This window comes from Sciurus carolinensis, chromosome 8, assembly GCF_902686445.1.
Source record: "Sciurus carolinensis chromosome 8, mSciCar1.2, whole genome shotgun sequence".
Lineage (NCBI taxonomy): Eukaryota > Metazoa > Chordata > Mammalia > Rodentia > Sciuridae > Sciurus > Sciurus carolinensis.
Genome location: NC_062220.1, coordinates 84,594,920 through 84,622,623, shown reverse-complemented (window position 1 = coordinate 84,622,623; position 27,704 = coordinate 84,594,920). Strand labels below are relative to the sequence as shown.

The 27,704-nt window shown below is 36.5% G+C and overlaps 1 protein-coding gene across 1 annotated transcript in view; it reads left to right on the top strand.

Annotated features, from left to right (window-relative positions):
* The first annotated feature begins 6,128 nt into the window (after positions 1 to 6,128).
* The window catches only part of C8H7orf31 (chromosome 8 C7orf31 homolog), a 30,866-nt gene continuing 9,290 nt past the window's right edge, over positions 6,129 to 27,704 (top strand). The window contains 6 exon segments of the mRNA XM_053743437.1: positions 6,129 to 6,433; positions 7,069 to 7,226; positions 14,087 to 14,263; positions 18,985 to 19,056; positions 21,657 to 21,686; positions 25,547 to 25,728. Coding sequence (XP_053599412.1) covers positions 7,093 to 7,226; positions 14,087 to 14,263; positions 18,985 to 19,056; positions 21,657 to 21,686; positions 25,547 to 25,728 — 595 coding nt within the window. The 5' untranslated portion in view covers positions 6,129 to 6,433; positions 7,069 to 7,092.

Here is a 27,704-nt window from a genome sequence, read left to right as displayed (position 1 = left end):
CTATGGGATGTAACAAAAGCACTATGAGGGAAGTTGATTTAATAAATATCTACATTAAAAAAGTAGAAAGAACCCAAATAAATAGTCTAACATTATGCTGCAAGGAACAACAACAACAACAAAAAAAAAAAACCTAACCCAAAATTAGGAGAATAAAGTAAATAATAAAAATCAGAAAAGAAATAAATCAAATACAGAAAAGACATACAAAGAAACTGAGTTGGTTTAAAAAGAAATTGACAACCCTTAGCTAGTCTAACTTTAAAGCAAGAAAGAGAAGATCAAAATAAAATCAAAAATAAAAATGAAAAATTCAAAACAGATGACTCAGAAATAAATAGGGTCATAAGTGAGTATTATGAAAAATTATACACCAACAAATTGAATAACCTAGAGGAAATGGATAAATTCCTAGAAAAATACATCCCACCAAGATTGAGTTAGAAAGAAATAGATTGAGCACACCAACAACAAATATAGAGATAGAAAAAAGTAATTTAAAAAAATCTCCCAATAAAGTAGGACCAGATGGCTTCACAGCTGAATTCTACAAAGCATTCAAAAAAGAATTAATATGAATACTTGTTTCAACTCTTCCAAAAAATAGAGGGAATACTTCCAAGCATTTTATGAGGCCAAGATCGTATTGATATCTAAGCCAATGATACCACAAGAAAAGAAAACTACAGGCCAAATTCTTTGATAAATATTGATCCAAAAATCCTCAATAAAATATTAGCAAAACAAATCCAACAACACACGAAAAAGATTATATATCACAACCAAGTGAGATGTATCCCTGGCATGAAAGGCTGTTTTGTCATATCCAAATCAATGTAATGTATCACATTAACAAAATGAAAGATAACACCACATGATCATCTCAAATTTGAGTCAGAAAAAGCATTCAACAAAGTCCAATACTTGTTTTTAGTAAAAACTCTCAACAGCCTATTTATAGAAGAAAAGCTCCTTGATAAAATAAGACCATTTATGAAAAACTACAGTGAGCATACAGTCAATGGGACAGAACCGGAAGCTTTTCCACTAAGATCTGGCACAAAACAAGAATACCCACTCTTACCACTTCTATTCAACAAAGTACTGAAGTATTAGGAAGAACAGCAAGGAAATAAAACACATCTAAAAGGCAAAGGAAGAAGTCAAATACTCTGTCCTTGCAGCTGACATAATTCTATCTGTTAGAAATTCTTCAAAGATCACACACACACACACAAACCTGTTAAAACTAATAAATAAATTCAGTGAAGTTGCAAGGTATAAGATCAACATAAAAACATTAGTATTTTTACACAAATAATGACCTAACTGGAAAAGAAATCAAGAAAACAATCTCATTTACCATAACATCAAAAATAATTAACTCTCTAGGAACAAACTTAACCAAGGAGGTGAAAGATCTATAAAATGAAAATTATAAAATAGTGATGAAAAAATGGAAAGAAACATATGCAAAGATATTCTGTGTTCATGGTTTGGAATAAATAATATTGTTAAAGTGTGCATACTATCCAAATCAATATACAGATTCAATGCAATCCCTATCAAAATCTCAATGGCATTCTTCATAGAATTAGAAAAAGCAATCCTGAAATTAATATGAATCATAAAAGAACACTAATAGCTAAAACAATTCTGAGACAGATAAAGTTGGAAGCACCACACTTCCTGATTTAATACTATATTATAAAGCTACAAAATCAAAACAGTATAGAACTATAATAAAAATAGACATAGTAGAACAAAATAGCCCAGAAATACATCCAGATTTATACAATCAGCTAATTTTTGACAAGAGAATGAAGGGGACTCAAAGGGGAAGGAGGTTCACCTCAATAAATGGTGCTAGGAAAGATTTCCACATGTGAAATAATAAAATTGGACCCTTACACCACATGCAAAAAAACAACTCAAAATAGATTAAAGACCTTAATGTAAGATCAGAAACTACAAAATGTTTAGAAAAGAGGGGAGAAAGCCCCTATTACATTGACCTCAGCAATCTTTTGCTTTGTTTTTGAATATCACACCAAAAGCTCCGGTCACAAAAACAAAAATAAATAGAACTAGCTCAAAGTAAAACCGTTCTTCGCAGCAAAGGAAACAATCAACAAAATGAAACAGCAGATTGAAAAGAAAAAAAATTGCAAACCACATCTGACAAACCCAAAATTTATAAAGAGTTCAAACAACTCAAGAGTGAAAAGACATATAATCCTATTAAAGTGGGCAAAAGATCTGAATATACATTACTTTGAAGACATAAAAATGGCCAGCACATATATGAAAAGATTCTTCACATCATTAATTATCAGATAAATGCAAATCAAAACCACTACGTGATGCCACCTCACTCCCATTAGGACTTTAATTAAAAAGTCAAAGATTGGGCTGGGGATATAGCTCAGTTGATAGAGTGCTTGCCTTCTACCAAGCACAAGGCCCTGGGTTCAATCCCCAGGAACACAAAAAAAAAAAAAAGAAAAGAAAAAGAAAACGTCAAAGATTGAGTTGAAGGTGGTGCTCAATGGTAGAGCATTTGTCTAAGCATTTGCAAGGCCCTAGGTTTGATCCTCAGCAGTAAAAAAAAAAAAAAAAAAAAAAAAAAAAAAAAAAAAAAATTTAAAAATAGCAAATGTTGGAAAATATGTGGAAAAAACTTTAGGTGGAAATGTAGATTGGTACTACCATTTTTGAAAACAGTATGGAAGTTTCTTAAGAAATTAAAAATAGAACCCTATGACTCAGCATTTCCTTCTCTGAACATATACCCAAGGAAATGAAATCACCACCTCTTAAAGAATATCTGCACTGCCATGTTCATTGCTCTACCATTCACAAGTCAAGATATACAATAATTTTTAAAAGAAATAGAAAAATCAATCCTAAAATTCACATGAAACATAAAAAAGTCCTAATAGTCAAAACAAGTCTTAGAAAGAGAAACAAGTATCACACTTCCAGATTTAATATTATATTACAAAGCTACAGAATCAAAACTGTATAGCACTTATACACACACAATTGAGTATTATTCAGTCCTAACAAAGAATGTGATATTGTCATTTGCCAAAACATGAATGAAACTCGAAGATGTTCTATGGAATGAAACAAGCTAAACACAGAAAATAAATAGTGTGCGATATTACTCATGAGGTACCTGACCTCATATCTGTGTGAACTCAGGAGGATTCAGAGGTGCAATGATTAGATTATGAAAGCTGTAACCTAACCATCTTAGTTTGAACGGACTAACTGAGTAGTAACTATAAGTAGGTAAGGTGTGGCTGAAGGAGTGGGTCAACAGGATCATGCTCTGGAAGGGTTCATCTTTCCTGCAGCCCTTCCGCCTGCCCCGCTGCTTCCTGGCTGCTGTGAGTTGAGTAGCACTTCTCCACCATGCCCTTCACCATGATGTTCTGCCTTACCTTAGACCCACAGCAATGGAGTTGGCTGACCATGGTCTGAGCCTCTGAAACCATGAGCCAAACTATACTTTTCCTCCCCTAAGTTGTTCTCATCAGGTGTTTGTTTCCAGTGACAAAAAGCTGAATAACACAATGAGATCACCAGGGTATATTTTTAAGGAGAGGAAGAGAGTCCTGAGCTAGCACCCTTGCTCTTTTCCCCTTGCAATGCTTTCAGCCATGTTTTAATGCAGCAAGGCCTTACTAGATGCTGAGCAGATGCAAGCATCATGCTCATAGACTTCCCAGCCTTCAGAATGGTGAATTAAATAAACCTCTATTCTTTTTGAATTATCCAGTCTGTGGTATTCAGCTACAACAGAAAATGGACTAAGACAGCTACTCGAGGAGGAAATTTTAACATTAAAACATTATTTAACTCATTTGTACTTTAAAGACAGCAGAATGTGTATGTATGTGCATGTGTGTGTATTTTAATTTTCATCCTATTGAGTTGATAGATACTGGAGCCAATAAGGTTTAAAGTCTCATACTTTAAAAATATGTATTTTTAATCACTGAGAGGTTTTCCAATACATCTCCTAGGCAAGGAACAAATCCAAAATGTTTTCATTTTAAAAAAATATTCTTATCTGCCAAGAAGTACTGAGTCCCTCAAAAACTTATTTAATTCATTTTCAAATACCATTTTGTTAAAGGTCTCTGTAACGGACTTAAAAGAAAGGTTATAGACTATAATTCAAGCTTTACATTATTATCTACTTTCTGCATATTCTTTAAATGAAGAGGAAAGGTCTAGGCATGAGTTGGAATTTTTGTCAATCCAGACACAGTATTAGTGACATATACTTCTTTTCATTCCCAAGTTTCCTCTTCCCTGGATTGCTGGGAAATGAGAAAGTGAAAAAGAGATCAAAATGTCAGAAGCAGAAGGAAGGTAATCTGAGGTGATCTACTGCCCCAACTGACCATGATTTGCCTAAGAAGTCATCACTTTGAGTATCCATGAGTCAAAGATCACTTTTTGTTGTTGGAGATCAGCTCCACATAATCTGCTGGCTGAGGCAAATGAGTTAAATCACAAATGCTGGGGCTGGGCAGATAGCTCAGTTGGTAGAGTGCTTGCCTTGTAAGCACAAGGCCCTGGGTTCGATCCCCAGCACCCAAAAAAAAAAAAAAAATCACAAATGCTAGGAATATAGCATTTGTCAAACACATAAGATTCAATCCTGACCATCCCTGAGAACCTCTCAGATAGAGAAATATTTCCAAAGAGAACAACTGTACAAAGATCTGACATTCTTTCTTACTTACAAATTTTATTTGAAAAATTCATAGGTAAGAAATAATTACATTTTCCTACCCCTTATACTCATTTGAACTAAAATAAAATTTCAAACCTACAACGTGGCAATTAGCACTGTATATCCTGGTCCTTCAACCTGCGACTGCCACAACCTTCCTGATGTCAACATCAAGACAGCTGTAATTCACCGATTATACTGTTGTTTTCTCCCAGGAAGACTCAGGCCAAGAGAAAACGAGACTAAGGTGTAGCACAGAGAAAAGGAGGAATGTGGAGAGCATTGGAAGGCTGGGAATGTGATATGAGCTAGGCTGAGAGGGAATTTAATGGGAGATTCTGAGCACAAGAGCAGCAAAATAACAAAAGGCTATGATGGCCTTTTATCAGAAATTGAAAAAGAAATGGGTAAGTGGATCAAAAGCCAACTTCACCTTACCCGCCACTCTATCTCCAGCATGGCCTACTCTTCCAGGTTTAGAGTAGCAACTACAGGCAGAGGGCCAGGACTACACAATTACTCCTTTGCCAATACCAATGCACCTTCCTTCCCCCATGTCAGCTAACACTTCTTTAGAAGGCAGAACACAAACAGAATACCTGCTGGTTGATGAAGAGGTGTAAAATAGAGAATAGCAAAGGCACCTGTGGCACCTCCCTTCTCAGTGGGGGTCACTCTCACAGCATTTCCTGGGTTCCTGCAGGACGTTTTGGCTTTTCACTACGAAAAGGTAACCTTCCCACATCATGTTCCTTAACAGGTGGTGGGAGTCTGTACTCAACTATCTGTTGGTGTAGAAACATGGTTCGCATTAGTTTCTTTGGGAATGGAGGGAGGTACCTGCGGTAATTGGGTGGAGCTAAGCCTTTGGGGACGGAGTAGATAAAGGACTGCATCTGCAGGCCGACCTGCCCCTTTGCCATGTCATCGGTGCCCACCAAGGAAAGGAAGGGCAGAGAATCAGGATGCTATCCGCAGGGGCTGCCCTTGCGGAACCCAGGAACCCAGGAGCTACTAGGACCTCCCCTGCTTTCCTCCCCACGACCCGCTTTCTTCCTTGGCCCAGACCTCGAGAGATATGCCCCAGTCAGAGTTGTTACACTAGCCATCCTTAGACTGGGCCGCCCTCGAAAGAGAAAACGATTCCTCCGCAGCAGCCACCAGAGGGCACCTGCGGGCGGCGCCTGGCCGAACGCGGCAGAGGGCGGAGCCAGGGTCGGGTAGGAGGCGGGGACCGAAGCATGAGAGGCGGGGCCAGGGGCTGAGGCGGGGCCAGGGGCTGGGCGGCGGAAAACCCCTTCTCATCTGCCCTCTGTGCGGCTCGCCCTCTCTCCTCACTTCCGATCCTGGTTCCAAATCTTGCGAGTCTCGGCCTCCAAGGCTGGCTATCTCAGAGACAGCTAAGAGCCGCCCGCCGCTCCTCGCCCCGCACGCGGAAGCCCCCCGCCCCCCAAGGATGCATTACCTAGTGCCGCGGTCACGGTCACCGTCACAGGCACCCTCAACCCCGCCCCCGGCCTGTCCCCGGTCCCTCTCTCTCCCTCACCCGCACCTGTTTGCAAGCTCCCGGGGACCGCAGGTGCGGGCAACCGCGAAATTCCACGCCCCGCGGAGACCCGCCAGCTCTGGGGAGGGGAAAGGGGCGCGCGATCCCGTGGCGCTCCCAGGCAGGTATCCCAGGTGCGTTCGAACCGCTCAGCAGGCTCGGCCTCTGCTCCCAGGACCCGCCGTCCTAGCCACTGCGCCCCTTTGGTTTCTCCCGAGTCCGAGGGAGGGGTGAGATTCTTATCCACGCTTTCTGGAACCCGGAATCACTTTGGGGGGCCCATTCATGCGTACAGTACAACTGAGTCTCCACCTTTTTTTCAATGGGATTCTTGTCCAGAATCTGTGAATCCTGTAGAAGGACAGCTCTTGGTTTTGTTGAATGATGAGTCTCTCTGGTTTTCAGAAAGACCACGGGGGTAAAAGTCAGCCGAGTTTTCTTAAATTGTTCTGATTAAATTTGAGGCAAATACTGAATTTCAGTTGGTGTCTAGTGGATTTGTATGAACCTGCAAGCCAGTAGTGTAGACTCTTCTTAGAAACATGTTTCACTTTGTGGATTTCTTTCACTTGAAATTTCCACATAACTTAATTAAACTGCTATATATAACTGATTTGACATCAGAGGATCTAGACTTTCCTGGGTTGCAGCCGTGGGTTAAAGGAGTTAGTGGTACAAAATATGTTTCCTGCCTGCCCAGAGGCAGGGACAGAGTGGCACTGACCAAGACAGTTACCCAAATCAATCTGTCCTCTTTTTTCTCTTCCAGATTGTGCCTTTTTAGCCAAAAAGTATGGAGGTGATTCATGGCAGGCCCTACTGTTGCAGGGAGCTTGACAGAGCTGACATTCTCTCAGACACTTTGTACTCTAATGAACTACACACTCCTCTGCGAACAACCACTCGCCCAACTGCCTCAGAAGACAGGTAAAACCAAAACTAGAAGCCGCAAATTTTAAAAAGGTTTTAATACATTGGTGTATTTTTTGTGAGAAACATTTGCTCTAGGGCTCTTCTGTTTATCACACCACAGGGAAGGAAAAACATGACAATAGTGTCCATATTTGTTAGGAACTTGATGAAAGTAAGTTACTGTGTACTATAAAAAGGCAAACATAAAATTCTTCCACTACATTGTAGAACTCTAGAGTGGTCACTTCCTTAATTTGCTTTAATCAAAGATTTTTTTTATTTTATGAAGAGTATTTGTGGTGGTTCACTATCATCCTTTAACACCATCTGCTCAGAAATACTCCCAGGACCTGTTGCTCATAGTTACTGTCTGAATTTTTGCTTTACTAAATTTCCTGTAACACATTACTCATTATGATTAAAATCTAACATATGGAGTAATTACTGTGTGTCAGCACTGTACTGAATGCTTTATATGCGAAATTCTTTTAATCCTCATGATAACCTTATGAAATAAACTATTATCCCCATTTTATATATGAACAGATACAGACAAGTAATTTGCCAAGAACTTAGTGTTCACTTTTTCTATATCTGATTTATTTGAATTATTTTAAGGGAGGGGAAAAAAATCTCAAAACACTTGGTGAAAACATAGCCTGTGTAGTCATGTTCTTGTTTTGTGATTTTTGAAATTTTACTTGGCCGGGTTTCTTATTTAAGAATTATTTTTAGGAACTCAGACAGGAAGTCACCTACCCTCAGTTTGAAAACTTCCAAAATGGAACATCACTACCATGGAAGTAGTTTATTCCATATTTGAATGTTCTTGATTGTTAGATAATTATTTCTAGTGAGAATACTTTTCTTCCTCATAATTTCTACCTGCTGATTCTGGTAGATAGAATCTGTGAACTCTGAAGCTATGAAAATAATAACTCAGCATCCCCAGACTAATAAGCACTTGAAGAGTTTGAAAACTCTTTTGGCCTCTGTACAGGTTCTCTTTGCCAGATGCAATACTGTTCTCCCAGCTTGCATAGAGGTTTTCACCATACTTGGTGATCAGACTTCCTGGATCAATTCCAGTTTACAGACATACTGTTTACATGAAGAAAAAGAAAGGCTTTTTCCTTAATTACAAAGCTAATGTGCTCTTTATAAATAATTTGGAAACTGAAGAAATCCAAGGAAAACAAATTCTTCATTTATCCAACAGAAAAAAATATGAAATTAAAGAACAAGAAAACTACTATACATCTTTTACCTAGAAACAGTAATCACTGAATTAATATCTCATTGTGTCCTCTCAATTTTTTTAAATGTAAAATCATATTCAACAAAAATTTTTGTGAACTGATACTATTAATGAAGAGTATTTTTATATTTGGAGAGGAAAGGGCTCAGTTCACTTCTCCTTCTGCATCAGTCCTTGCTGTTCCTACTCTACTGCTGTAACCTGATTCATAAGAATGACTTTCTGCTCAAAATTCCAGCTTTTTTCCACTCCAAGGGCCATCAGATTAGGGAGCACTTCCCTTGAGTCAGAGGAAACCTGTAGCAGATCATGTTGACCTGGGGATCGGCAATTGTTCCTGGTTCAAAAATAGCAATGTGTATTTGGCCAAAAAGAGACCTGAGTAAAAATTTAGGGCTGACATGTCTGACTGAATTCACTGTGCCTTCAAAAAGCACAATTAGCCAGGTACAGTGGCACACACCTGTAATTCCAGTGGCTTGGGAGGCTGAGGCAGGAGAATCGCAAGTTCAAAGCCAGCCTCAGAACTTAGTGAGGCCCTGAGCAACTTGATGAGACCCTGTTTCAAAATTTTAAAAAATAGAAAGGGGCTGGGGATGTGGCTCAGTGGTTAAGTACTTTTGGGTTCAATCCCCAGTACCCAAAACAAACAAAAATAAAAAAGCAAAAGCAGCAGCTTTTCACTGAAATATTGATTAATTTAGCTAAATGGCCTGGGTTGGTCAAGGTTTGACTCCAAAATTCCTTAACTAGTATGAGATTCAAAAGAAACACATTTGAGAAAATACTGCTTTTCATTAACTGACTGTAAAATTTAATACACATATGGTCAACTACTTATAAACTGCAATTAAAGAGTATTTGAAACAATATCTAGATATTAACTATCTGCTTGGCTCCTAATAACTAAAACTTATTTTCCTTTTTCATGCAAATTCTTTCCTTTCACAGTCCCGTGATTGAGAAAGCCAGGATGATCATGTATTCCCAGAAACTATCTTAACTCCCTCTTAAAAAGCAGCCAGACAGCTTACACAAGATTCTCTTTTCCCTAAATGTTACTTCTGAACTTCTCTGGAAAGTATCATCAGTGTAACAGTGGCACCTGCTCTCTCATTGCTGTGGTTTATTTCTTCAGACCAAATTCTGGGTCTGTGGCTCCCAACTCAAACCACAGGATTTCTTGTAAGCAAAACAATACAAAGCAAAAAGCTCCTGGAATACCCTTCCTAATGATAAGGGCGAACCTTAGTCCCAGCCTACATTAGCTCTCAGCAGCTCAATTTTCTAAACAGGTAAACTTATTAACCCTTTTAAAATGTGTATTTTGAACAAACTTGGCAATTTTAATAGTGATGTAAAATGGTTTTCACATTAGCCACCTCTTTCTTTTTATAATAGACAGTACCATCTAGCTGTGTTGTTACCCAGGACTGGTTTGCAAACAAGGGCACCTCAAAATCACCCAAGGATCTTTCTAAAAATACTCATTCCCAGGCTTGATCTACATGTATTCTGGCTCACTAGGTCTGAGGTAGAGCAAGGCGGTCCGTATTTTTTAAAAGCTTTTAGCTTATTTTGAGAATGACTGGGCTAGCAGAAAACACTGAAGACAGCAAGAAAACCAAGATTCTGTTTGGATTCTGTTTCTGGCTTACCCAAGACCAAGAGCAAGCTAATCTTTATACCAGTACTTCAATTAATTTACTCATTTGTATATTTTAGAACAATTATAGTAGACACTATTTCATACAGCCTCACTTGATCTCCCTAAAGAATATTAAGTAAATAAGCAGGTAGTGTATTCTGTATTTCTTCCATTGAAAATTTAACAGTGGCAGGGACAGCTACCAAAAATCATCACAGATTCCTATCCCATTTTCCATTCACCTGACTTCTTACCTCTTGCAAGTTATCAAGCTCATTAGGCAAACAAACATATTACTTAAAGAAGTGCCTTGAAATTTGCTTAGTTTTTCATTATAGGTTCTGAATTTACTTCATTGTTTTCTGATTCTTTAACTGTTTTTTTTTTATGATTAGCACTCTGCTAACAAAAAAAAAAAAATGAGAGTTACTTTGTTCTGAGTTTTCCTTTAATCCTGCCTTCCATTAATTTGTGACTAAATTTAGCCCTTTTGATATGGGATATGTTACTTAAAATGCTATACAGTAACTTCAGAATGAAACACTGGTTCATCAACAGAGAATGCATCTTTCCTCAAAATAAGTAAACACAATTTTATTTGGCTATAGATTACAGCATCAGTTTGATCATTATCATTTTTGTTATGGAGTGTTTTGTTTAAACTTTGAAATTATTTTCATCTGAAAACCTCATTTTTTACTTTTAATTGGTTCCTCCTATATAATGTTAAAGCATTATAGGGTGGGGTGGGAGACCATGAGACCCTAAAATAAAAGAGAAACATGACTTATTGGGCATTGTCCTTTTATTTTTATTTTTATTTTTTTGGTGGTGCTGGGGATTGAACCCAGGAACTTGTACATGATAGGAAGCACTCTACCAACTGAGCTATGTTCCCAGCCCTGTCCTTTATTTTTAAATGGTTATTTGCAACTTACCACCTTTAGGTGGATGCCAGCCCCCATGATTGATTAACATTTTCCCCTGGCTCATCCTCTGGGACAATGTAATATATGGGGGTCAAATGTTGAGAAATGAACTCATTTTATGATTTAAATTTAACTTTTACAGAGCTAAATATTAAAGCTTAGATTGTCATTAATCACATGTATTTAAATATTTTTCACTTGTCATATCCCCCAAACCATGTCTGTTGATCATAGTCAGAGAGCTGATGGGGCCTTTGAGGTCTGACAGCTGAATACCAGCATCCCTTCTGCAGCACCCAAAATCCATAGTCACCAAGACTCTCCCTGACTAGCTAGTAGTAGGGGTTGGTAAACTTTTTCTTTAAAGAACCAAAGAACCAGACAGATATTTTAGCCTTTACAACTACTGGCACAACTACTCAACTCTACCATTATAGTGCAAAAGCAGCCAAACACCATAGATAGTGCATAAAAGAATGGCTTTGGTTGCATTCCAATAAAATACTTACTTATAAAAACAGGTAGTGGGCTGGATTTACCCCATAGACCATCGTTCGACAGTCTTTGATCCAGTGACTTCTTAAAACAATGCAGTGCTACATGTTACTTCTTTATTCCATTCAGTACTTTTTTATAGGGAGATTGCATTAAGCCAAGCACTGTACTGGCACAAAGAAAAACATGGCACAACCCTGACTCTCTGAACTCCCGTTCCGTGTTTCTGACTGGCTCTCCATAGATCTTACAGTGTAGTCCAAAGGCTTATGAGGCCCCATAGGATATTACCCTCTCGTGCTTCACCTCTCACCATGGCTCTTCTCTACTGTGCCCTAAGTTCCTGAACTTCACATTAGCTCAATATAGTCCAAAATTCAACCCTAGTTTCACAGCCCTTAAGATCTGAATGAGTTCTGCTCAAGTCTTTACAAATTGAAGCCTTGGGGAATTCCTCAAACTTTATCCAGATTCCTAGGATGAAGATGGGGTGGCATGTTAGAGTCTTGTCTCATCTGACTTTTGGTTCCTGGTTCCACTTGGGCTATTCCTATTCAGCAACATATTGACCTAGGGGCAAAACTTAATTCCTCAATTTTCTCGAAAATCATTTCTCAGTTTCCTCCAAATCCTCATCCAGACAGAGCATTTGTGAGCATGGTAAACTTCACTGAATTGTTGAGGAACAAATAGATCCTTTATAAATATTTGTACTATTATTTTACAGTATTCTCCATTTAAAAAAAAAATCAAGGTAATCTGTAGACAAGACAATGAATTCTCTGGAACAACTGGGTTTCTACAGGCAAAAGAATAAATTGGATCTTTATTTCATACCATGTATAAAAATTAACTTGTCATGAATCAAATCAACCTAAATTTAAGAGCTAAATCTATAAAACCATTAGAAGAAAACAGGAATAATTCATGATCTTGGATTTGGCACTGTATTCTTAGGTATTACACCCAAAGCCAAGCAAAAAAGGGAAACATAAATTGAACATTGCGATAATTAAAAATTTTTGTGTTTCATAGGACACTAGCAAGTAAGCAAAAAGGAAATGCATACCAGGAGAAAATATTTGCACATCATATCTAATCAAGACTTGTATCTAGGATATATAAAGAACTCTTATAACTCAAAAATAAAGCAAATGACCTGATTAAAAAATACAAAGGAGGGCTGGGGATATAGCTCAGTTGGTACAGTGCTGGCCTCACAAGCACAAGGCTCTGGGTTCAATTGCCAGCACCCAAAAAAAAAAAAAAAAAAAAAATGCAAAGGATCCAAATAGACATTTCTCCAAAGAAGATATTCAAATGGTCATTAGTAACATGAAAAACTTCCCAATATCATTAATCATTTGGAAAAACAAATCAAAACCAAGATAACACCATACTCATTAAATGGGCTATAATAATATTGTTCTTTTTAAACACAATAACAACTGTTGGCAAGAATGTGGAAAAATTGAAACCCTTATACAGTACTGGTGGAAATGTAAAAATAGAGCACCTGCAATTGAAAACAGTTTGGCAGTTCCTTAATAAACACAGAATTACCATATAACTCAGTCATTTAGCTCCCTTATATATTCCCAATTAAATTAAAAGCAAGTATTCACACAAAAACTTGGACATGAGTATTCACAGCAGCATTGTTCCTAAGAGTGAATTATCCAGCAACTGATGAACAGCTAAACAAAATGTGGTATTATCCACATATTAGAGTGTTATGTGGCTATTAAAAAGAACAAAGTACAGATACATGCTGCAACATGGATGAACCTTGAAACTGTTATGTTAAAAAGCCCATCATAAGCTGGGTGCAGTGATACACACCTGTAATCCCAGTGGGTTCAGAGGCTGAAGCAAGAGGATTGCAAGTTCAAAGCCAGCCTCAGCAACTTAGCAAGGCCCTAAGCAACTCAGTGAAACCCTGTCTCTAAATAAAATACAAAGAAAAAAAAAAAAAAAGCTGTGGATGTGGCTCAGTGGTTAAGCACGGCTGGGTTTAATCCCCAGGACCAAAAAAAAAAAAAAAGCCCATCAGAGAAGACCACATATTGTATAATTTAACATGTAATTATATAATTCAGTTCATATGAGATGTCCAAAATAGGCAAACCTATAGCACAAGAAAGTAGATTAATAGTTGCTCAGGATTGAAAGGGTGAGGTGTATAGTGGGTGAAGATTTAAAGAGTACAGGATTTTTTTTTTTTTTAAGTAAAGTTGAACATATCTGTGAATAAACTAAAAAGCCATTGAATTTTACTGTAAGTTGATGAATTCTATAGCATGTGAGTTATTTCTCAATGTTATTTTTGATAAATATACTACCACTGTTTGGGGGCGGGTAGATAATCTGTCAGAATTCAGGAATCTAACTGCAGTTCTTCAGCAGTACCATGATGCCTATCTACCCAGAAACTATCATAATATATCCATTACCAAGAATTCTCTATTCTATCTAAAAATACTTATGAAGCAATAGGAATTTTAGTTGTTGCTGAACAATTTCAAAAGTCTTTCTATTCCCACAGGTATCAGGAATTAAGGAAGTCACACCAACAGTGTAAGCTTCCATGGGGCGCTGAAAGGGAATATGGTGGGATTATACCGCTTTCGCTGCCTGAGGAACACAGGCCAAAATATGAATCTTCTCGTGTCATGGGCAAAGGACATCAGCATTATGGATTTGGTGGAGAAACCTGGCCAAGGTAACTAAACTTGCTGCTAGTCACATAAAGATTGTTGTTATCCATTTTCTCTATTTCTGTTGAACCTTTTGTTAACTTAAATATGCCTCCAAACTAATTTCTTTTACTATGTATAAAAAGACACAGATAGAAAAACTAATTATATGATTTCTAATCATGAAATCAAAAAAGCCTGTTTATTAAATATTTTTATGTCCTTAGAGATGATAAAGTATTCTAAAAAAATTCTGATTAACTTAATTCCCTCACTTACCACATCTTATTTAAAGTTAAATGAGAATATGAGAGAGAAAAAAGGATATTAAATTAAACATGTTTTTGTCTGAGCAAAGATTTGGCCTAATTTGTACAGATGTTCTTGGTTTTTGGAACTTTTGATTTGTAATTTTTTCACCATTCTTTATAGTCATTAAAATTTGCTGGCAATGTTTTCAAGTATTTATGTATTTCAATAATAACTTATAAACGTTAAAGTCACTTTCAGCAACTCTATTCAAAACACAAGTTAAAACAATATAAAGCAAAAAATTTGAGGAATAAATTAAATTTCAAATTAAATATTTACTAAAGATTACTTAATTTTAGTTATGAAATTCAGAGAAGAATCCATCAAACCATGGCACAAAGATTACTTTTCTTCTTTTTTATCTAACAATTCTGATTACCTGGTTCACTGACAATCTAGTTAGCTAGTGGTTTTGTTATATAACATGCAAAAGAAATAAAATAGGTAAGACAAGCCATAGCAGGAAAGAGAAACATTAACATAGTGACCTGTGCAGCTGATAATCTTATCAAGACCTCAGTAAAACTGTAAAAAACTGACAGATGAAAAGGCCAATAGTCAGAGCCAATTGGGAAGATCTAGAGATCAGCACATTGTAGAAGTGAGGACCTCAAGTTCACTCACTCATTCAACAGGTTTTTAAGTTCCTCATGGAAACTTTTTAATGTAATAGAGAATTATCTTTGTAAAATGGATGGTATCATCCTGGTTTTACCATGAATAGACAGAGAACCAGGAGTTTCATTACCTTCCATTGGGTCAGTTATAAAGTTGTAGAACAAGGATATTGAGTTCAGGTTTGTTTGACTACAAAATCCAAGTTGTTTTCACCTGTTCATTTTATTCACTCATTGTTTTAGTCAACTTTTTTGCTGCTATGACCAAAAGACCTGACAAGAACCATTTTAGATGAGGGAAGGTTTATTTGGGGGCTTACAGTTTCAGAGATCTCAGTCCATAAATGGCCAACTCCATTCCTCAAGGCCCAAGGTGAGGCAGGATATCATGGGGAAGAGTGTGACCAAGGAAAGCAGCTAGGCACATGGCACCAGGAAGCAGAGAGAGCACTCCACTCACCAGGGACAAAAACCCAAAGGCATGTCCTTAGTGACCCACCACCTCCAGCCACACCTTTCCTGCCCACAGTTACTACCCAGTTAATCCCTCTGGGGGATTAATGCACTGATTAAGTTAAGACTTTCTTGCATGGTCTCACACATGAGGTTTTGGGGCACCTAATATATAAACCATAAAACTCATCCATTTATTCATTTATCTATTCAGTAATTTAAGTGTTGAAAGTATGGTTTTGCAGACCTGGGAATTACAACTCTTTATGGAGTTACAGCTATTGTCCTCCAAAATTTGAATATTAAAAAATATACAGGATTCTAAAATAATTAGAAGTATTTGCATATAATTTCAGTGTGTAAAAAGAAAGCCAAATACTTGTTTCTTGAGAGAATCTAGTTGAAGTGAAAGGTTTGTGATGGTCTTACTGAATGCAGCCCCAAGATACTGGGAGAAGAAATATTTGTTTCACTTAGAATGCCTGTCATCCCTGACTCACAAATGTCCCTTCATGTCCCTTTATGTCAAATGTTATCACTTTAGCATGTCCATCTCTTAAAAATATATTTAGGACAAAGTCCTGTCTTCATGTTTAATGCAAATTGCTTGGCAAACAACTACAGAATAGAATTTACCTTGTTTCCGAACAAGGAATAACTTATATTACAATATTTTTCTTTCTCCCTAAAAAGAGCCTTTTATACAGAATAACAATGTTTTACAGCTCTCTCATGGGTGAAGCCTCATTTAGTTCATAAAAAATAAAATTTTAAAAAAAGGCTTTCTCTGGCAACCACACCCTGCCACCTCCTTTGGCAGGAGGTGTTTCAGTGGGGGGGTTTGTGGGAAACAGGATCACTCCTTTGCCTCACCAAATCCTCTGTCCTGTGCCTTTGGAATTTAAAGTACCTACTCCTTTGGAAAAGGTTAAGGTGAGACATCCTAAAGTATGTCATCTGGGGTTAAGAAATAAAAAAGAGCATTTCTTACTACAGAAAATGTGATCACCCATGTTTCTGTACACATGTTCCAGTGCAACATCCATGTCATGCCACGTGGAGCATCACTACCCCTTCTGAGTTTTCCTGACATAAAATAGCATAGTAGAGTATCATAAAGGAGCTTTAGTAATACTTACTCATAATATGCAAGTTTCAGAAATTCTAAGTGAGATCAGTTATCACCTAATTTGGCATCAGTTACTGACAGAATCAAATCACAAAGTAATGAAAGTGTATAACTTAGTTTTCACTTCCATAAACATTGCTTAAAGTTTGGTAAAGTGGTAAAATTGTTCATTTTGGAAAAGGAAATTCTTTCTTTAAGCTACTGGTTAAAAGCTCTTAAAATAGAGCTGTAGTGCTCTGTGAACTAAAGGATACTTTGAATTTCCTGGGAACTCTGATTTTTCTAGTAATCTTTAATAATACTGAAAGGTATTATAAATGACTTTACAAAGCAAAATCTCTCCTTCATAAAAGATTAAATAAGGATAAATTTTATCAGCAGTCAGTCACCAATGAAAGGCAAACAACCTATGCCATTCATTTTAGTAAGTGGCAGACAAGGAAAGAAAACTTTATGGAGTTTATTCCAGACCCTAACTTATTGTTTCCCAAGAAGGCATTTGTAGCAGAACAGTTCTTCGTCCCATATATTGCAAGGTGTTTAGCACCTTTGGCTCTTGACCTGGAAATACTAGTAGCATCCTGAATTCATTGTGACAACCAAAATAAAACCACCCCATATATTCCCATACTCTCCCTGCAAGTGTTGGGCCCAAGGGGAAACAGCATGATTGTTAGAGAATCATTATACCTAACCCAACCGCCACATTCCAACTGAGACAAGGTGAGCCTACAAAACTCTGCAATTCTCTATTTTACTTTAAAGAGATTAAAAGAGTAGATCATCCTGTTAGTAGGGGGAAAAATCTTGAGAGAGACAAAAGGGCAGATAGTGACTGGAAAAATTATTGTTGTACATTATTGTTCTATTGCAGATCAATAATTTTCCCAATCATCTGAATGGATTCAGTGCTCACCAGCATCCCTTTATTTCCTTCATCTTAAAAATGTAGTCATAGGTATTGGCACTGAGGTACGTGAAAGGTGCAATACCGTCTCTGTGTTTTGCTAGTTTCCCACATTTGGAACATCCCACTTGACCAAGTAAGATCCAGAAATCCACTTCACAGCCTCCCTAGCATCCAGGGTGCAAATGTGTGCACAAAAGTTCTGCCGATCACCCACATCTGCGGTAGATACTGATTTGCCGGTGAGTAACTATGTTGGGTAGATGAGATTCACAGTACCAACTCACTATAAAAACAGAGAGTGGGCATTCAAAAGATACGGGGCAACCACAGTGACAGGTAAGCACTACAACACGTCTGAAAACATTGCAGATGAGGCCAGCCTCCTTTGACCACCACTTCCTAACCCCACTTCCCTTCCTAGAGGGAACCACAATTACCAATTTGGTGTGTCTCCTTCCATACCTTCTGTTACCTATTTACACAGTTATACATGTGCCTACTGAAATTTTATGGGAAATTTTGTTTATGTGTGAAATCATTTGATACACAGTGCTAAGAAACTTGGGTGTTTTTTCCCCCTACAATCTAGTCCTATGTCAGTAAATACAGACTTACTTTATTATTTTTAATTTCTCATAATGTTCCACAATATGGATAATTCAGTGTGAATTAGCCACTCATAGTTCTTTGATCCTTTTGTTTTTTTAACTTACTGTAATGAACCTATGAACCTCCTTGTAGAGGGCCTTGGACTGATGCACAAATGTTTCTCTAGGGCATATCCTAAGTGGAAGTTCTGGGTCATAATATAAAATATTCAAAATATGAATTTTTTAATTTAGTAGAATTAGTAGATGTCCTAGGTATCAACAATCCCTTATATGTTATCTTTATTTCTTCCAACTTTTGTTTTATTTAGGCTTTTTGTAATGTCCTTTGTCTTATCAAATGTTCTTTTGGCTTTTAACTTTTAAAAGAAAAATCTTATTTAAAAGGCCCTCTTTATCAGCTAAGAAAAAAACATATTCCTATACATTTTCTTTTTTAATATTTATATAGACTTATTCTCAATTCTTTAGATTTTTAATCTATCTGAATTATCTTTTTGACTAGTGAAGAGATGTACTATTTTCCAAATGGGTAGTGAATTTCTCCTGTACTGTTTATTGAAATATACATACTTTTCAACTAATTTAAAATACCACCTTTTTATATACTGAATTTCTATATATTATGTTTATCTTAATCTACTTGTCTTTTACAATCTCCCCATTATACTATGTTAATTTAAAAAGATGTTCAATTTAATATTTTCTTTCTTTTTAGAAAACTTCCTATTGAACAATTCTATTATTTGACACGGAACAAAAAAAGTGACATCTATGGAAATGATTCCTTGTAAGTCTGAGGTCCCCCTTCCCCTTACATGGGATCAAATAATATTTTAAGTAGAAATGAGTTATATGAGAAATAAAAAAGTCCCCACAGGGAGCCTTTTAGAGAAAAAAAAATTCTTCCTTTTTATTAAAATAGACATCATTAATACTAGAAATCCTAGAAGCAAATAAACCAAAAGCAATGGTTTGTAGCATTTAAACAAATCAACAAAGAGTAAGAAGTAATGAATAGTGAAGTTCAAAGGGATTCTTACAGGTCATCCCTACCTTAGACCTACTTACTCAATCTAATTATATTTGATGAAAATAGACAGAAAATGCCATAGTGGCCCTCAGCAGATTTTGAATTGATATTTCATGAGAGGTTTCTTATGGTTATCTACAAGTAACTCTTTAAAAAATTACTAAATAATTGGATAATTAATATTTATTAATTTACCCTTTGCTTAAAGGTATTATGTTCTAGTATATTAAATTATCTTTACTCTTTAAAATCGTTTGTCATGTATATTAAATTCATACATTTTTATTTTTTGTCAAATAAGAATAAAATATTGACAGTACTGAAGTAACAATGAAAATATTTTTTTTGTTTTACCACCTGTTCTTTGTTTATAGTTTTTAGAACATCAGACTTCTTCATTCTGTTTAATGGAGCAAATATTTCTGAATTGCTCTCCTATAATTTGTCAGTCATTATGCAAGAAGTTAAGGACTTATCATGGAGTATACATTGTCCAGGTCCATAGGTATAATCTACTGGAGAGAAAGACAAATAGTCATAATCCATGTGATACGTCTATCACAGGAATAGGAACAAGTGCTGGAAGAGTAACCAAGGAACTGGACAGACACTTTACATAAGAAGACATACAGGCAATTAATAAATATATGAAAAAGTGTTCAACATCTTTAGTAATTAGAGAAATGCAAATTAAAACAACTCTAAGATTTCATCTTACTCCAATTAGAATGACTATTATCAAGAGCACAAACAATAGTAGATGTTGGCGTGGATGTGGGGGGAAAGGCACACTTATACATTGCTGGTGGAGTTGCAAATTGGTGCAGCCACTCTGGAAAGCAGTGTGGAGAATCCTCAGAAAACCTGGAATGGACCCACCATTTGACCCAGTTATCCCATTCCTCGGTTTATATCCAAAGGACTTAAAATTAGCATACTATTTCTTTACCTTTATTAAGATTTGTTAGTTGTTTATAGATTAAGAAGATGTACAACCAGAGAAATGAAAAGTTGTACTCCATTTGTGTACAATGAATCAGAATGCATTCTGCTGTCATGTATGACTAAATAGAACAAAAAAGCCCAAAAGATGGTGCAGTATAGATTTTAGCCACTAGAGGGAGCCAAAAAGATAAAATTGGTGTTTGCTTCGGTTTTAACCCTTTGGGTTTAACTTTGCAAAGCAGATATGGAATATGGCCATAGGATTAATTAACTGGTTTGGATCAAGCAAGTGGCATCTCTGCGAATTTCATTTTACTTTCATTTTCTTTAATTTTGAATTTTTTAAAAAGATTTCCTTTTAGTTTAAAATTTATTTTTTTTCATTTTGAATCAAATCAATTTTAGTCATATACTTATCAACATCACAGAAAAATTTGTCACATGAGAGCAATTTTAGATGCCAACTTAACATTTTGCATGTAGGAAATTGTAACTCCAGATCCCTTGGATTCATATATTCATTGTTCACCCCCATCTCCAACTCAACAATATAAGTAGAAAAGAGGAATTTTTTTTTTTAGTTCCACGCCCACATACTTAAGATATAAACATTTATGGTTCATGAGAATTGTGTATTTATAACATATGCTACAGTAATAAAATTCTATGACTTATATGCCACTTTCTAGTGAATATGTAGAAACATCTGAAAATTTGACGTGTATTCAGTTTTACCAACTTTTACTATCAAATTGATGGCATTCAATTCATTTTTCATGTCTGAAATCGGGCTATAGTATTATTTCTTGGAAATCAGGGTTCCAAATAATTAAACATACAACCTTGCAATGAACTGGTGTGGAAAGGCAAACCTCCAGGAACTTGATCAGTTTTGTTCTGTTCTCTCATAGCAACATTTACTATCATGAGAGATCAGCAACTCTGGGCAAAGGAAAAAAGTATACCTATAACCTACATATCCTCCCAACAAGGCCATATTTGGGTCGCTTCAGGTCATATAATTGCATCACATATGTGATGTCAGGCTTCCTGAGGGCTCTTTGGCTACTACCTGATTATGAGAGTCAAGGTCAATAAGAACCAGAGCTCTCTTATTAGAAGCTGCCCATCAGCCCCTGTACCTTTACTGCAAATAAGAAATGCAAAAGGGTGATTAGGACTGAAGTAAGAATACATGGAATGGAAAAACTGATCAATAGACAACAGATATGAAAATATATTTCTCTATCCTGTCAATATGCACAGTTCCAGAAAGTTAATAAAAAGTATCTCAGTGACAATATAGTTTGAAAATGGTGTATATCTTTAGTCTTAAGCAAGTTTCTAATAATAATACAAGCCTTTAAAAGCCCTTAATGTAAATTAGGACTTATTTTCTGTTTTAATTCTAGGTTGCCCAAACCATCTAATTCAACATTAGAGTAAGTACAAAACTTATATTTTCCTCCCTTGTTATAATCAGAAAAAAAAAAATACTGACATTCTATACATACCACTTAAGACAGGTGAGAGAAGTGAGACTTTTGATGAAAGCTATTTTTTAACAAATGGAAGGAGAGGCAGGTTCATTCCAGGTACCATTATTTTTTTTTCTCCCCAATTATATTCCCTGCCTCTCTTGCTTTCCCTCTCTCTCTCTCTCTCTCTCTCTCTCTCTCTCTTTGTTTGTTTGTTTGTTTGTTTGGTAGTCCTAAGGATTGAATCCAGGGCCTTGCACATGCTAGGCAAGCCCTCTACACTGAGTTCAATCTCCAGCCCATTGCCAATCTCTTTTTAAATAAAGTTTTATTTTAGTATAGTTTTATAGAATTATAAGGAAGTTAAACAGCAAGTTCTCACATACCCTCCAACCAGTTTCCCCTACTATTGCCATATTAATATGACCACATTAATATAGCACATTTGTCACAATTAATGAACCAGTATCAATGCATTAGTTTAACTGAAGTCTGTACTTTATTCAAATTTCCTTAGTTTTTACCTACTGTCCTTTTTCTGTTTCAGGATCCTATCCAGGATACCACATTACATTTAGTCTTCATGTCTCCTTAGATGCCTTTTTGTTATGACACTTTCACAGGCTTTCCTTGACCTTGACTATTTTGAGAATTATAGATGATATTTTGTAGAATGCTCCCAAATGGACTTTAGCTAGTGTTTTTCAATGATTAAACTGGGGCAGTGTTTTGGGGAGAAGGACCACAAAGGTAAATCACCACTTTCATCACTGCCTATGAAGGGTGCATGCTGTATACCTGATTTCTCTAATGTTGGCCTTGATCACCTGGTGGAGGCAGCGATTTTCAGGATTCATTACTGTACAGTTACTTTCTTTTATTCTCCTCCCATCCACACTGTTCCCTTAAAAAGAAAGTCACTGTGCACAGTAGGCATCTGGCATCAGGCTCCACCTTCCAAGAGAAAAGCACCTACTTAAACTTTTGGCATTCTTCTGCATGGTTATTCCTTTCCATTTATTTATGGAACCACTTATTTTCAGTATGGACTTGGGGATATTTGATTTTTTGGTCTTAGGCAGTAATGTAATACCCCTTTATTTTACTACTCACATTGGCCATAAGAAATTCTTCTAATTCTCTTCTGTATTCTTTTGACATTTTCCTCATTCTTGTGGGGGTTTGGAGGGTGCTTTTTTTTTCCCCCCTTTCTTTTAGCAGTTCCTTACTTTCTGGCACTATAAGATCTTTCTGGATTATCTTGTATATTTCCTGCCCCACTCCTAGAATGAGCCAGAACTCCAAGGAACCCTTTTTCCTTTTATTGGTCACTGGTATAAGAAACAATTTGCACCCCCTCCCTTTTTTTCTATACTTTTTTATTCATGCATTATATTTGTACATAATGATGGGATTTGTTGTTTCATATTCATACATGCACACAATATAACAATATAATTTAGCAATATCACTCCCCAGCACTTTATCCATCCCTCCTCACCCCCACCCCATCCCTTTCCTCTACTGATCTCCCTTTGATTTTCATGAAATCCCCCCTTTTCTTTTCCTTTTCCTTTCTAGCTTCCACATATGAGAGAAAACATACAACCCTTGACCTTCTGGACTTGATTTATTTTGCTTAACATAGTCATCTCTGATTCCATCCACTTTCCTGCAAATGACATAATTTCATTTTTCTGTATGACTGAATGAAATTCCATTGTGTATACACACCACATTTTCTTTATCCATTCATCCTAATTGCTCTGCTTAGGATTTCTACAACTAAATTAAATAGGAGTGATGAGAGTAGACATCCTTATCTTGTTCCAGATTTTAAAGAAAATACTTCCAGTTTTTCCCCATTTACTATGATGTTGGCTTTGGTTTTTTCAGTCTTTGTTGTTGAGGTAGATTTCATCTGTTTTTATCATGAATGGGGGCCAAGTTTTGTCAAAGGCCTTCTCTGCATCTACTGAGATAACCAAGTGATTTTTGTCCTTAATTCTGTTTATATGACGAATTACATTCATTGATTTACATATGCTAAACCATCCTTTCATCTCTGTAATAAAACCAACTTGGTTGTGATGTACAGTCTTCTTAATAGGTTGTTGAACATGATTTGCTAATATTTTACAAAGTATATCTGCATCTATGTTCATCAGGTATACTGGTCTGTAGTTTTCTTTCCTTGATGTGTCCTTCTCTAGTTTTGGTATGAGTATGATACAAAGCCCCTATCTATCTTTACTGAAAATACTAAGCAGACGTTGTAAAACTGCATTTCCGCAAAGAACTACTCAAAAAGCTATTAAAATCAAGATTTAGCTAGGCATGGTGGCACATGCCTGTAATCCCAGCAGCTCGGGAGGCTGAGGCAAGAGGATTGTGAGTTCAAAGCCAGCTTCAGCAACTTAGCTCTAAACAACTCACAAGACCCTGTATCTAAATAAAATATAAAAAAGAGCTGGGATGTAGTTCAGTGGTTAAAGTGCCCCCGGTTAAATTCCCAGTACCAAAAAAAATTTTTTTTAATTTTTTAAATAAATAAATCAAGGTTTAGGTTTTAAGGGACTTTGTTTAAAAAACAAATTATGTATAGAACCCTTGTTTTGAACTTTTCTAGTTTTCTTCATAAGAAGTATGACAAGAAAAGCCTTTTGTCTGGGCTCCATTTATTGGATTCATGGTTCTATTTATAGCTTGATACATTTCAAAGTGGGAGGCTAGAAGTCCAAGATCAAGGTGTTGGTGGGCTCGGTTCCTTCTGGGGACTGTGAGAAAACCTGCTCCCTGCCCAGCACCTGGCTTCTGGTAGCTTGCTCGAGTCCTTGGCATTCCTTGGCTTGCAGATATGTCACCCTGATCTCTGCCTTCATCTTCACACAGCATTCTCGTGTGCTTATCTGAGTCCAAGTTTCCCTTTTTTATATGGATATATCAGGCTCATTGGATTAAGGACCCACCCTTCTTCAGTATGACCCCTCTTATCCAGTTATCTGTGAACAACCCTACTTCCAAATTAGGACATAACATTAGGCCTTTGGAATTAGGACTTCAATGTATAGATTTTGGGAAGAGACATAATTCAACCCCTGTCACTGGACTTTTTCTACCTAATTTTCTAATTATAAATACCATTTTTCTATTCTGTGAACTTTCTGATCTCAATTTTCTTCTGGTTTAGACAGTTGTTTTTTTTTTTTTTATTTTCCCTTAAGCTCTGCCAGTTCTCCATATGATAGGAAAATTATATCATTGTGGTCTTTTTCATTTATTTTTTCCTTCAGTGGTCTATTTTTGGCTTTTTTATTTCAAAACAGATCGTATACATAAACAGGCAGTATATTTTGTTGATCAACTGCTTAAAGAAACAGATACCTGGGTTGAAAGTTCAATCCAAGATAAGTGTAGTGCTGAGCTAAATATCCAAAATTATCTCATAAAATAATCTTTTTTAAACAAGAAGCAGGAATTAAAAGCAACTAGAAATTCTTCCTACATAGTCTGATAACTCAAAGATTCATATATTGTCTACTTTATATGATACCAGCTATGGAAGTTATTCATGATAATTAGGTATGATTTATTTTTAAAAATTAAATTTAGTTTTGTCTAGCAAAATTAAGAAAATTTCATATATGTTACGGTAGATATTCCACAGAATGCCAACTCCATGATTATTTGCTCTGAGTTACTGTCTTACCTTCAGAGATTAGAACACTAACTGCCATTACAAAGAGTCCCAATAAATATTTGATGATTAATTTTTTCATTGCACTTCTTTTCTTCTGTTGTTTTATTTGCTCGATAAATCTTAGCGAAATCTGCTTACCATATCCAATTGAACACCCCTACCATACACACATCTCTCGTGGAGCCATGTTCCCGACCTTTACGTCACCTAAGGAGCTCTACAATGGCATTAAAGCCTGCACCCAACAGCCATTTGCTCCCACAGTGCCAACCAAGACCTATGATTCAACAGTTTTGAAGACAAGAGGTAAAATGTGACTTAAAATCAAAACTATTAATTGTTGTTATTGTTGGAATTTATTCAATAACAAAATTAAAGAAAGCAAGGTGCATGAAGGACTGAAAACACAGATATGTGACCCTTCAGTAGATTAAGAAAGTTGTTCCCGACTGTGGCCGAGCCCCACATTCAGCAGGGACCCCACTGCAGACCAATTAAACCAGACTCTTCAGGTGCTTCTGATCCTTCTACTTCACACACAGCCTCCCACGGTAAAATCAGAAACCAGAACTATAGAATTGATTATCTTTGTTCTACTTATTTTGTTTTTATTTCCTTCCCACTCTCTCTTATGGTTCAGCTTTTAAAAATTCCATCCTTGCTGGATTCTATGGCACATGCCTATAATCCCAGTGGCTCAGGAGGCTGAGGCAGGAGGATCATGAGTTCAAAGCCAGCCTCAGCAAAAGTGAGGAGCTAAGCAACTCACTGAAACCCTTTCTCTAAATAAAATACAAAATAGGGCTGGGGATGTGGCTCAGAGGTTAAGTGCCCCGAGTTCAATCTCTGGTACAAAAAAAAAAAAAAAAAAATTCCATCCTAGCTTAGATGATGAGCACAAGGGGCAAGGCAACAGTGGTGATTAATTTGAAAGCTTAACGTTTAGAATAAGACTCAGAAACTAATGGGAGCAGTTTATTCACATCCTCTTGAAACCCTGGGGCATCTGTGTGGATGTATTTTATTAGAGAGGGCAGTATCCTCTGTACCCCTCATTGAGTCTCACCCACACTAGACACCCCAGTCTTTGCTGAGGAGTTCTGCTCATGTGTGAAAACAGACCAGACCTCTGCAGAAAGACTGAAGATGCTAAAGAGGGGGTAACTGAAGGTGACAGAAAAGGTACATGACAAGAAAAAGTAAATATTTGGTGAGTTAATTTAGGCTGTGAGGTAAATAAGACTCAAGAATTGTCCTATAACAATTGTCTTCTGTAAACGAATATTTGTACCAAAATGCAAGGATCATCAATAACAACCTCAGCATCTTGTTAGCGGGCAGTTATGTTTTGAGTTTTGAAAAAATGTGTAGCAGAGGACTTAAGTGCATGGATTTTTTTTTTTTTTAAATCAGTGCTAAGGATTAAATCCAGAAACTCACACATACTAGGCAAGTGCTGTGCCACTGAACCACACCCCAAGTCCAGAGGCAAGGACTCTGGAGTCAGAGTAGAAGTGTAGAATTCTGGCCTTGCCACTTACTAACTGTGAAACCATAGTGATGTTTCTTAACTTCTGACTTCACTGCCTAATCTCTAAAATGGGAGTATTAGTGCCAACTTCATAGATAGCAGAGATAAGTGATAAGTTATGATCTTTATTGTTTGCTGTCATACAATGACTCCAATATGTGTACACCATGATGAACATTTCCAATACCTCTAGACCAGTCAGTATTGATAACAGGCAGTACAGGCTGTCTCTAGAACATTGTCTATTTAGTGTTGAGGCTATGCTTAGTTATATTGGGGGAGTGAAAAGAATAAGTGCTGTGTAAAACTAACCCAAGATATGTGTCTAAACAATTGAAATTTTATGATCTTGTTAGGGAAATTATCAAAATTAATTATTTTCAATCCTGAATTAGATAATTTCTGAAATTATATTTTGTGCATAGTTAGCAAGAAGTCACAGAAACATGTGTTGAACTCATAGAACACCTTTCAGGGACTGAAGAAACGAGTTGCCTCTTCCTTTTCTGCTCTTGCAAGCATCTGCCTCTTTCTGACCAGTCACTCTCTTAGGGGACTTTCAGATGAATATGCTTTGATAAATATTGAAAGATATTTCTGTGAACTAGTACTGTATTGGGTTTCTGATCTTACACTCATTTTAATCCCTTCTTATTAGAAATAAATAGCATATAAGGTAAGAGTGCATATTCTATAATCAGATTGCCTGAGTTTGAATTCCATCTACTGTGTGAATTTGCATAAATTGCCT